This window comes from Enoplosus armatus, chromosome 9 (genome assembly GCF_043641665.1).
Source record: "Enoplosus armatus isolate fEnoArm2 chromosome 9, fEnoArm2.hap1, whole genome shotgun sequence".
NCBI lineage: Eukaryota > Metazoa > Chordata > Actinopteri > Centrarchiformes > Enoplosidae > Enoplosus > Enoplosus armatus.
This window is the reverse complement of record NC_092188.1, coordinates 1,341,029-1,354,177: the sequence shown is the minus strand read 5'-3', so window position 1 is coordinate 1,354,177 and position 13,149 is coordinate 1,341,029. Positions and strand designations below refer to the sequence as shown.

Here is a 13,149-nt window from a genome sequence, read left to right as displayed (position 1 = left end):
CACTCACCATTCTCTAGAAACTGCATCGACACATCTCACACTGCAGACCGATTCCCCCCCAGACGTGCGCTCTAACTGAACAGACCGCAGTGGGACCGGCAGTGAACGGGAGCTGGTCTTTCTCTGGAGGGCCGGCTCATACAGACGGATCCCGGCGAGGGAGACGGAACAATCGGAGCAGCTGCGAGAACAAAAGAAGCCGTGATGAAAATTGGCTTCAGGCTGCGCTGGAGGAACAAACCGGGGGGGGGGCACGATAACGCCGTCTCTAATTGCAGTTCATCACGACTAGAATGCCTCTCATCGGGAGACGCTGGTGTGGAGGTTCAGTCAGGCCGTTTGAAGGCTGACGAAGGTGGACATTGTTTTTGTAAATAAATAAGAGTCAGTTCACGCTGAGAGGGATTTCTCTGCATGTTGGGATGAATCAGAAAACTCACAAAATATGTTTCCATTCACATGCCAGTGTTTTCTGACTCAGAACAGTTTAATGTCGAGCTTTCCGTGTTTCATCGCGATTTACATGAAATTGTAGATCGAAAACTACAATATCATAAAAAATAATACAAACTGTCGAATGAGGGTTTGGGTTGTAAGTAGGCCTCAGTGTTCATGTGTTCATGTGTTCATGTGTTCATGTGAGCTCTGAATGTAAAAAGGCAACGATTACACTGACAGCACTGCAGCTACATACTCATAATGTGGGATTTAGTTGTTGGGTTAAATGCTGTGTTTTGTTCCGTGTGTGAAACAGAACATAAATACTGCTCTTCTGAAAGGATCATTCAGGCCTTCACGTTATCTCAGGAGAGCCTGCAGCTGTCAACGCTTCCCTCTTTCACAACGTGATCACTGTGAAACCACTGTGGTCTCTGCTTCATCTTCTTTTAATCGCTGACATGTTTCTTGTTGGTTTATCTCTGTATTAATGCATCTACAAAGAGCAGCATCAATCGTAAGTCACATGGCCAGCTTTACGCACGTGAACACACGACGCACGCCGTCATTCTTCTCTGATTAAAACCAGCGCGGCACCGAAGCTGATGAATACAGCGATAGATCTGCGGTGATATTCCCGATCCGTCAAACACGGTGAGAAGTGGCTGTCCATTAGTTAATGGAGCGGAAACAGCCCAGAGAGCCAGCTGTAATCTGATCTCGTGGTTCTTCCAGTCGGCCGCCCTCCTTCCTCCCATGTCCTATTTGTCATGGATATTATCTCTCATGAAATCTCATTACTCTGCCTCCCTATCTTCCTCTCCCATTCACGCCTTTTCCTTCTCTTTCACGCACACACTCTCTCCTTCCTTATGTGTAATCCTTTTTGAGGACTGTGGTCTATCACCCTCTATTAAGTATTAATATGCATGAGTGAGGAGGCAGCGTCACAGGACCAGACGGAGAAGACGAAGCAGAGAAGGTAACATTAGTGTCACTCACAGATTTCATTTTGTTGCAGTGACTCTTGTGTCAGACAAGAAGGATTAGAATACATTCGATTTGGATTTTCAGATTTTCACCACTCAACTCAAGACTGAAAATTTAAATGGATTTCAATTCACTTTAATAACCACAGAGCAAAGATTGTTGCAGTTCCAAAGTATTAAATGACATGATTAAGCTGCTGTAGGAGCCCCTGGACCCCCACACGTTAACATAGGAATATGCACCATATAAGCTCAGCAGGAGCTCAAACAGTGACCGAGCGACGCCTCTAAAACTCACGATTATAAAGTCGTTTCTCATCAGTTCATGGAACTATTTCTCGGTGAGCAGTCGGTGCAGTGACTGCGTGCAGCTTCCTGAAGTCTCGTCGTCACAGAGAGGTTGCCAGGTTTGGTAAAATCGTGCCTGTATGGAGACCCAAACTAAGGTAGGTGGCAACCTGCAGCCGGAGACGCTGCACAGGAGTCCTGCCTTCTTCACACTTTATCCACTGGTTCATTAATGTTATTTAAAAACCGGCCCGACAGTCAAACACTCCAGCATGATATCTGGACAGTTACTGGGCAGACCGCCGTGACGTGCTGCAGATATTCATGGTTCCCAGAGGATGAATCCTAACACTGCACAGCACTGTCGCCGTTTAAATGTCCACCGGAAGCATTTTGGCTTGTTAAGAGTTGTTTTACCGATTTCTCTTGTGTGGTAACAGATACTTAGATGCTTATTTTACTTGTTTTAATGTCTGCATGCTGTCTGATCTTTATTATCTGTCTGTCAGCAGAAAGAGAAGTGTAGCTTCTTCTCAGACAGGAGACAGACACAAACAAGAAGACTGGCTTTGCTTCATGTTAAGTGGTGAACATCACCCTCATGCTTGTGAGCTCATTAAAACCTTGTTCTACAGCACCACCTTTGGTCATACACTCCACAGAGAACCTTTATAATATGCACGACCAGGTTCAGTTTCATCTAGTTTGTCAAACATTAAACGAACAAAACGAGAGCTTCAGAGGCAAATCTGTTGGTCGTCTTCTGACATCTGCAGAACCTGTTGATCCCTGCTGCGTCTGTTTTATAGAATTAACTCTCGAGCAGACCTGATGCAGGTCTGGTTTCAGGAGCCTGTTTTGGTCCTGAAAGCCAAAACCTGTTGCCTAGTAACCAGATCACGTCATCCTGCCCACCGCTTATAAATGAAAGATTAGAAAAGGTTGACAAATCTCATTATAAACGTCTGCGCTCTTTCATCACACAGTCAAGTTACAGAGCAGGTGAACAGCTTCATCACACACAAACAACATGTTAGAAACCTCTTCAGTGTGTGTGTGTGTTTATGAGACGAAGGGGCTAATCTACAGCAGCCAGGAGGAGACATGAGTCTGGCAGCCCCTCTGGTCTCTGCTGTCAGCCCCCCCCCCACCCCTCCAGGTGTCCATTTCTGCAGAGAGATTCATTTTCTTTCACTTTCATTTCAGGCAAATGACAAAATCAGTTTTGAAGCGGGAGCTGCTCTCAGGGAGCGACTGAAACGGGGTTCAAATGCTTTTTTTGTGACTGAAAACTGGCAGTGATCCAGTTAAGGTTCAGCTGAGGGAGGACGGGGAACAAAAGGACAGACAGGAGGAGACAACACCAGTCAATGTCAATGTGCAGAAGAAGTGCAGCGCACATTCAGCAAAGTTTACCGCCGAAGAGCTGAAAGTAGAGTGTGAAATGTGCGGAGCGGAGAATCTGCATTAATGGACTAATGGCACTATTCACGGAGCGCTCTTCAATGTTCGCCTGCTTGAGTCAGAGAAAACCGTAATACAGACATTTATTTATACAACAAGGACGACTCATGTTTGTTTTGCTTTTCAGACACTTCTGAATTATTTATCAGAGAAAAAAACCCAAACATTTGCATTTACACGAGCTGCCGTGTGCTGAATTAGATTTTCCTCTGTGGATTCACGGAGCAGTGTGTCTGGACCAGAGAGGCGCGCCTCCCAAAGGGGGGGGCAAGGGAGAGTCTGATGGGGGATGGGGAGGGAGAGACGTCATCATGTGAGGCAAAGACACAGCATGAGGTGAAAGGCAATTGTCACTCTGCGATGATTTCATTATCTCGGACGTCCATCATGAATAAAACGTCCATACGTCCACGTAGAGATCAGAGAAAAGAACCTGCCTGAGGATCACCATGTTTTTAAGTTTCAGTCTCACAGACATCCAGAGACGGAGTTCACTGCAAACGGCTGATTCACCTGCTTTTACCAAAATGTAAACAAATATACGAGGCTCAAGTTGTAACCCTCAGCTGACTGACTCCATGACAACATTATACTTCCTGTTCACATCTCCCAAAGCATTATGGGAACTGGAGTTCCCACTGCGTGCACAATTATTAGGCAAGTTGTATTCCTGAGGATTCATTTTATTTTTGGACAAATACAGAGAGCTCTCAGTCATCCAAAATGTTAATAGACCTCAAACCTGAGTATTTAACAAAGGAAAAGTGAGTTTGGGCTTTCTCAGGAGAATATCTATGTGTGCAGAGTTATTATGCAACTAAATGAAAAACTAAACATTTCCCATCTCACTTGTTTATTTTCATTTATTAGAGTAAGAACAACAAGTATTCAGTGACCAGTACAGCCACCCTGTCCTGAGCCTTCCATCCATGGAGTCTGGTAGTTTCTTGATCTGTTGATGATCAACTTTTTGTGCAGCAGCGACCACAGCCTCCCAAATGCTGTTCAAAGAGGTGTATTGTCTTCCCTCACTGTAAATCTCACGTTTAAGAAGGACCCACAAGTTCTCAATAGGGTTTAGGTCGGGTGGGGAAGGGGGTCATGTCATTATTCTGTCATCTTTAAGGCCTTCGCTGGCGAGCCACGCAGTGGAGCACTTGGATGCATGTGATGGAGCATCGTCCTGCATAAAAATCACGGCCTTCTTGAATGATGTAGACTTTTTTCTGAACCACTGTTTGAAGAAAGTGTCCTCTAAAAACTGGCAGTAGGTTTGGGAGTTGATTTTAATGGACTTAAAATCAACTCCCAAAAAGGTCCAACTAGCTCATCCTTAATAATAGCAGCCCATACCAGAAGCCCACCTCCACCCTGCTGGCGTCTGACTCAAAGTGGAGCTCTGTGCCCATTAGTGATCCATCTGGTCCGTCGAGAGTCACTCTCATTTCATCCGTCCATAAAACCTTTGATAAATCTGTCTTCAGATGTCTCTTGGCCCGGTCTTGACGTTTCAACTTACGGGTCTTGTTCAGTGGTGGTGGTGTTTCAGCCTTCCTCACCTGGGCCACGTCTCTGAGCGCCCAACACCTTGTACTTCTGGACAGGTTGCATTTCTGGAATACGGCAGCACTGGAGGTTAATGGGTTCCTGGTCGCTTCACGTCTTCAGCAGTTAATTTGCGTCTTTTTTTCTCCACACGTTTCTCGCGACCCTGTTGACTATTTGCAACAAAACGTTTGATGGTTCGGTGATCGCGCCTCAATAGCTTAGCTACTCCAAGAGTGCTGCATCCCTCTGAAAGGCCTTTTACAGTTTTTATACTTTTCAGAGTCTGTTAAATGTAAAGGTAAAGAAGCTGCCTAATAATTATGCACACCTTGATCACTTTAGGCCACACCCTCCCTCATTACACACATCACCTGATAATGCTTAAATCCAATTAGCATTCAAGTTCATAAAGCTTGGAGTTGGAAAGATACTCGCCTAATAATTAATCTGTAATTCAGATTAGGGGCACAGTGTCAGACTGAGTTGAGTTTTCTATATTTACTGACATTTTATAGACTTAACAATTTATCGATTAATGGAAAATATTATTGAGATTTGGGTTGATAAAGAAATAATAAATAGTTGGAGCCATATTTGCATTTTAGCTTTAGAAACATTTTCAAACACTGTCTAAAACTGTCTTGTCTGTCAGACGGAAACATGTTTTCACTGTAATTATCAGGCCAGACCAGAGCCCGTACACGCCGCCCCCCTCCCTCCCGGGTGTTACAGAGACGTGGTGGAGCTGCAGCGATGCTAACTGAGACAGTCGAAAGGCCACGCAGTGATGGATGTCCACAGAGGAGAAAAGAGAGACAGGCAGACAGGCAGAGATAGGAGGTGGAGGAGAAACAAGGACGAGAGCTCCGGCTGAAAGGCAGGAGGAGACGGGAGGAGACGGGAGGAGACGGGAGGAGACGGGAGGCTCTGGTTTCACATGATTAGATTTCCAGGCTATTTTTGGGGAGGTCTCCTCGGCAGTCTCACAGAGGCTTCTGACAAAGAGACGAGCAGAGAGGAGAGATCAGGTCTCTCTCAATAACAAGAGGAGACAAAAAGAAGAGATGAGGACGTCGGCCTGATTGAATGACAGAAATAAGACAGAGACAGAAGAGAAGATGGAAAAGACATGACGAGACGAAAAATGAAGGACAGTAATTGAAAAGCTGGCAGAGAGCGGATCTGCGCTCGGAAAAGATTCAGACTTCATCTTCAACACTGAAGGCTGATAACAAAGTAAAGTTAACAAGTTGAAGAAGTTCACTCACACACTAATTATTTAACCCACTGAACCAATTCCTTAACCAGCTCCCCCGTCGAGGACAATCTGAATACTTTCCCTCCACAGTTTGTTTCTGTAACCTGAGGTCACACACAGCGACGACAGCAGAGACACTGATGGAGGACGGACGGAGGGAACAACAAAGATGCTGCAGTGTTTTCATGAGGATAAAGCTTCAGACGGGGAGGAGAGATGAAGCATCGCATCCTCCAAACTAATATTTAGGTTAGTTCGGTTTTTATTTAATCCCCAAACCTGAATTATAACTGATGAAACAAATGGCCAAACACACATCAGTCACCACCCTGGAAGTGTCCTGTAGCTCACGCTAAACACCACCTACTCTCAGTCACCACTTCCTCTGACCCTGTGACCCTTCAAAATAAAACACCATCTCAACTGCACAACCTGAACATCCAGAGACAGATCGATCAAAGCTGCTGGTCCTCTCGCTGGACAGATCAGGTGTGGGCAGGTAAACGAACTCACAGAAACAGCAGCTGATATCAGGCCTCTGAACACCAGATCACTGGAGCAGAACATGAAACAGAACATTCGGAGGAAGAGATCCAACACTGAAGATCTATACTGGTGTGTTTATTCACCTTATCAACTAAATGTCACGTCCACCTCACGACCGCTGACCTTTCAAAGTTTATATATCGAGTGAACAGTTTTATTTCAGTTTCAGAGCTCCCAACATTCAGCACCTCCAGTAAACACTGGAAACTGTTCTATTACTGCAGCTACGGTTGATAATGACACGTGCATGAAAACACTGGTTGTTGGAATCTTTTGGACTTGCACTGTCCCACAAAACACACAGTTTAGATGCGTAGCACCATCCAACTCTTTATTTTCATCACAACAAGTCGAATAAAATGTCGTTTGTCCATAAGCTCGCGACAAAAACCATCAGTGTTGTGATGTGACGCTGTGGTTGAGGCACAGAAACAACTTGGTTAGGTTTAGGAAAAGTTGTTTAAGTTAATCGTCATGGATACGGCAATAAACACTTGGATGAACATGGTCGTGGTTTAAAAGACACCAACAGATTCTTTTCAAAAGGAGAGGATCCGTTTGAACGGATCATCTGGATTTTATGACACATCCAAAGTCACTACAGTGCTTCTAGTTCTCCGTTGTGATTGGCTGAGATTCATTCAGCCATACAATCCACACCAAACACACTCTGACAGCATCAACAGTCCAAACAAAGTGAGCCCAGTGTTACAGTGCGAGCAGCTGGAGGAGGAGCTTCCTGTCCTCCAACAGAGCCACGTGCCTCCCACCTGCAGCTTATTAATAGACTCTCGAACGGAGCACAGCGTCAGGATAAAGTGGAAACAATTCCTGTGACATCTCCTCCCGCAGCAAACGGAAATGTGCTTCCAGGGAAGCTAGAAGCAGAGAGCTGAACGAGACGAGGAGGCCGAGCTGGCATCTTCCGTTTCCTCTCCAGGATCCCGAAGAGAAGCAGAGGGGAAACATCTGCTCGTCTCCCAGAAGCCAAAAGAACCAACCAGCCTGTCTTTAACAGCCTCAGTGACGTGAAGCAGTCGGCTCCACGATTCAAAAGTCACATCATTTCCTCTCAGCGCACTGATATTTACAGCGACTACACTGGAAGCCCACCTTTAATAGATTGGTAACACAAGTCACCTGCTTGCTAACCTGTGGACCAGAGAGACTGAGGTCTGATGCACTTTCTGCAACAACTCAACACTGTCTGGCAGAGCACATTGTAGAAAATGGTGGTTTTCCGTGATTGTTTTGTTGGTAAGTAAACCCATAAACTGACAAATACATGCAATATTCTCACCCTGTGCAGAAAAAGATGGAGTCTGCGTTGTTTGTATTGTCAAATGTTTTGTCTCCGACAGACGCATCACGTCTCCGACGTGCTTCAAATGTCCTCTGGAAGTGTTTCAGAGACGCAGCGTCGTCCATCAGTCTCTTTATTATCTACAGTTGTTTTGCCATATTTGTTGTTTTTGCAGCTCGTCTATGATCGGTGTAGTAACATACTAAGTAGTTTCATTACTGTGCGCTGCATGTTGTCCTGTATTCGTGTTTATTAGCAGTAAAACCGAAGCATTCCTTCATTTCAGACTCTGTAGATGAAGTGACATAAACACACAAGACAAGCTGCTTTGTTGCGACACAAAGAAGAAGTAAATAAAGTAATTAAATGCATTGTGAAATATTAAAGTTAATATCAAACCGACAGTTTAATAACGCTGTAGTCGCAGATGTTGTATGAAGATCGGATGTTGTGATGGAAAACAAATGAGATACGATGTGAGGGAACGTTTTACTGACACTTTCACAAGCATTCATTAAAAACATTTCCTCACTTCACCCAGTCGGCAGTACGTTTCCTTCTAAATGTATTTGCTGATGCTAATTAGTTTATATATATATATATATATATATATATATATATATATATAAAGAATTTCCAGGAGACAGTGTTGCAATAAATACATGTTTTTATAAATGAAGTGAAGGAGAAAAGAGCCGTGATGGAGGACCTCACCGACAAGATGTTATGTATGAAGGTCAAACAAAGACATAAAGTTGATTCTATAAAGTTTTGAGCCAGTCAGGGTCATTTTCAGAACTCTTGAATTGTCCCGCGAGAAGCTTCATTCCCTGAAGTTTTAGCAAAATCGGATCCATGAGAGCAGGAATGTCCCGACAGGTGGACGGACAGAAGGCCCTCAGTCAACTCGTTTCTAGTAAAACTGTCCAAAGAACTGTTTAAATCTAAAATATAAGAGCAATGGAAGCCAGATGAGGCCACAGAGTCTTTTCTTGCCATGTAAAACAGATATTTTCTGCAGGAACCAACAGAACTGAATTAGATTCACTGTTTGTGTTTCACATTTCAACCATTTAGTTGAGAAAACTTTCCAGAGAAACTTCCTGCTGAGTCAACAGTGAGGAGCATTTCATATTGAATGAGTGGCGAGGAGGTCGGGGGTCAAAGGTCACAGCATGATGATGGAGGAGGAGGTTAGAAGATCCAGGAGAGATGGAAAGAACTGTATTTGACAGGAGATGATGCATGACACCTCTCTGACCTCCCTGTGAAGGAGCACAACAGGACCATCAAATGGAGATGAAACTGCTGACATCATCTGGTTTGTGTTTCATGAATCATACAGTGATGGATGCCGCTTTAATCCAGCGCTGCTTTCTTCTCTACCACGTCAGTATTTCCTCCAACAGCAGGGCGGGACAGTAAAGATAAAGTGATTCATCTCTGCAGAACTCTTCGCTGTAACAAGACACAGACCTCTGCATGAGAAGAGAGGCCCGCCGACATGATTCTGCAATGAGGAAAGATTTTTAATACCTCACTGCTGCAAAAGATCTGTAGAAAGATGTTAAAATATGCTGTTTTTTACTGAAGATTCAGTGACTGTAAAAACACCAACTCACTTACAGAATGTTCTTTGTCATGAATAACTTGTTAGGTCTCAGAAAACGGATCAGCATTCAGAGGAAACATTTCCACACAGCCAGTAAATCAAGCTTCGAATATTAATCTGCGATTCATTATAAAGCGAGAACGTTCTGTAAACTTGTGCTGTCGTGAGGATAAAACTTTAAAAACTAAAAAAAAAAGGAAACCGGGCTGATTTGGAAACGGAGAAAGTCAAGTTTCAGTTACTTTAACTCAGAATAAAAAATAAAAAACTCAAAGCCAGTTTGTTTCCCTGAACTTTCGAGTACTTTTTTGCAGTGAAGCAGGAAGCGTCTTCACTGAGGCCGAGTGGGACGTCTTTCAGCCCAGACGTTTAAACAACGTAGAGGCCAACCAGCAGTTTTCTTAGTTTTAAATACTGTTTATATTAAAGATTGATATTTGCTCAAAGTATTTAGTTTCCTCTTGTTGACAAAATCAGGCACCAGAATGACGTCAGAAACAGATTCTGAGACGTTCATTCTCAGAGCAAAGTTTAAGACCCATTTTCCACCAAAATCCCAACAAGTCGCTTCACGCCGCCTCATGTGGACGAGCGTCCCACCTGTTGGTGCGTCTCCTCACACCTGCATCAAAATACTACACAGACCAGAAAGCTCAAGCTCAGGAAACACCAAACTGTCGGAGCGCCGGTGGTTGCACCGCCATGAAAACAGGGTCCTATATTTCATTTAAATCAGTGGTATGTTCAGGACCCCCGTCCAGCTGTGAATCATTCAGGGTCACGGACCCTCAGACCTGCAGTTTCTAACAGCTGCAGACGAAGGAGTCGTTATTTCCTGCCGAGCTGATATCAGAGCAGAACATACTGTACATTCCTGAAAGGTTGCATAGAAAACTGGCATCGGCAGAGGGTGCAGCACTACAGATACCAGTTTTAAGATAAGCGCTCTACAGAGGGAAATACAACACAATGAGACCAACAGGAGCCAAGAAACAAGACAGAGTCGGGTCTGAGGTTCAAGGTCCGGATTTATCAGAGACCTCAGGACCAAGACTATAAACTGGAGCTGAAAGTCTGCTGATGTCCTGGATGTGGCCAAACTCATTCATGAACAAAAGAAAAGATGTGCGAGTCCAAAATTAAGAAATAATTAACAATCGCTGATTGATCGGCAATAACACAATATGATCAGATTATCTGACCTCTCAAACAGGAAGTGCAACAGCGTACATAGCAGCTCTGGATCGTTGGTGAAGGAGAAGGAAAGTTACACATCGTCATCGTCATCATCACTTATCTTATGATTGTTATTACAACATTTCCATAAAGTTAAATTCCCTCACAGCACAGCGAAGCTTCATGAGAAGATTAGATCAGATGTTCGAAGGTACAGACACACAGAGAAGTTACTGGTGGACGATCACAGCTGACTGTCGACAGTCGACCCCAAATAAACAGGTTCCCTCCCAGAAGGTCAGAGTGCAGCTGAGAGACCCTCTCACATCGTGAAGGGAAGTCTTTTAAAAAACGAAATAAAAAGGAGGAAAAAAGTGGTATTAAATGATATCACCATAAAGGCTATAAATACTTGAAGTGGTCTATAAAATATATCTAGTAAATATGAATTTAATCACACTATTTTCTCAGTGTTGAAGAATCTGTCTGTCCTACAGGAGCTTAGCAGGACAGACAGTCCTCACATATAATAACCTGAGTTTGACCTCAGCGGTGTCTCTCAGACGGCGAGTGAAGCTCTGCAGCTGCTGTTTTACAGATTGCATGTTAAACTTTCAACATTACTTTAACTCTGAGTGTAAATGAAACAAAAGTAATAAAACTAAACCTCTCACTGAATCAATAACAAATAAGTGTGTTCGGGTGGAGGGGGGGGGGGGCACTGTGGACTGGTTTGTAACACAGCTGCAGTGAATGAAACTGATCAGATCCACACGGCTGCTGCTCTCTCCAGCCTCACAGCTGTACACTGCTGCTGTTTTACAGCTGACAGCTGCTGGAAACTCACTGCTGCCTGCTGTATGAACAAGCAGCACACAGCAGACATGCAAAATACTGACTTTCTATTTTTGCCACGACGGAACCAAAACCTTCAGCTTCAAGTTCAGAAATTCAATCATGTAAATACCAGATTCATTTCAGAGAGTCCCAGAGTGCTACACTTCGAATTCCTTGATTTCAATTCTTGTCAGGTTAGCAGCCAAGCTACCTAGCTTGCTAACTGGTAGTTAGCTAACTAATTAACACCAGCATTGGCTAGCTAACATGTTAGCAGCAGATCTTATAATAAAAGGAAGCACAGATTTAGGTTGCTGTGTCACTTTCCGGTGTGACACTGAATCTCCAGCAGCTTCGTCTCAGTCTGAACGCTCAGCCAGCGAGTTTCAATCCCAAATGTATTTCTATTGGCTGAACTTGCCACATGACTCAGGGTTCGTTTCCTCAGAGGCTAAACATGCTCATTTAAAAAGCAGAGGGGACAGAAACAGATATAACAGATAAAGCAACAGCAACATCCGCAGCCATGCGTCCCTGTTTCATACAAACAAACAGAACCACCTCTAACAGACCTCCTCCTTCTCTGTGACGAAACAGACATATAAACACTCCGATCACGTCAAAGACGAGTCTGAGTCGCCACAAGATGAGCATCACTGTGCAAGTGCACACATATCATTACACAACTAAAACACAGAAAGGATTTAAACATAAAATTCAACCCGAATTGGCAAATGCTACTGAAGAAGAAGAAGAAGAAGAAGGAGAAGAAGAAGAAGAAATGAGTTTCCCCCTCTGTGATCAAATCGACCTAAAACAGAACAAGACATAAAATGGACTCACCGTGGAAGGTTCGATTCCACATCCTCTTGGTGACGACTTTGCCTGGAGGCCGACCTCCGGACATAGACATGGTCTCGTTCAGAGCGTGAGTGTAGAGCATCAAACCGTCGTAAAAACCTCCGGCGATGATGTTCATCTGGACGAAGAAAACAGAACGAAATACCGTTTAATGTTGTTTCTGTCTCTCCGTGTGAATCACTTCAGCCTGTTCATGTTTCTATTACATGGTTAGAACTTTCCGTCTTCTCTAACTTCCCCTGCGAACACTCACTTTAATTATTAATTTAATTGAGTATGTTGGCTGTATATCGGAAAACGGCCTTAATGTGAACGTGTTGTAAGTCAGCGTAGATCACACCAGTCTGTGTAAAATCAGATATCAGAGAACATCATTGTAACCATAATGATAATAATAATAATAATAATAATAATAATGATCTCTCCATACTGAGATGAGTTTAATTTCCCACCATCCAGTGAAACGAGCTGACTGCTGCAGGTGGACCAGGTCTATCTGTGCCACCGACTCTGAAACACATCGATTGCACTTTAATTGCATTTGAAACAGGGACCATTAACAGCTGGTATTGACGCCCCTCAGCTGGAAGGAGCGACCAGTCCACTCAAAACAAAGTCAAATGGCCATCTCTCCACCACTTAGAATCAAAATCAATGCATGATTACCCACAATCCCCTGTGATGCTAGCTGCTGGTAATGATGGTGATCTGGGTGTTTAGGCAGATCACGCTGCTGTAGAGTTCAGACAAACAGCAGCTACTTCACCATCATGATTGTGACTGACTGCTGTAACAGCCTCCAGTCTTTCCAGTGCTCCAGTTCATCCCA

The 13,149-nt window shown here is 43.9% G+C and overlaps 1 protein-coding gene across 1 annotated transcript in view; it reads right to left on the bottom strand.

The window, feature by feature from the left end:
• The window catches only part of LOC139290819 (atrial natriuretic peptide receptor 1-like), a 63,541-nt gene that overhangs the window by 16,853 nt on the left and 33,539 nt on the right, over nucleotides 1-13,149 (bottom strand). Inside the window, exon 4 of the mRNA XM_070912681.1 lies at nucleotides 12,303-12,438. Within this exon, the coding sequence (XP_070768782.1) occupies nucleotides 12,303-12,438 (136 nt within the window). The remainder of the gene's footprint in view (nucleotides 1-12,302; nucleotides 12,439-13,149) is intronic.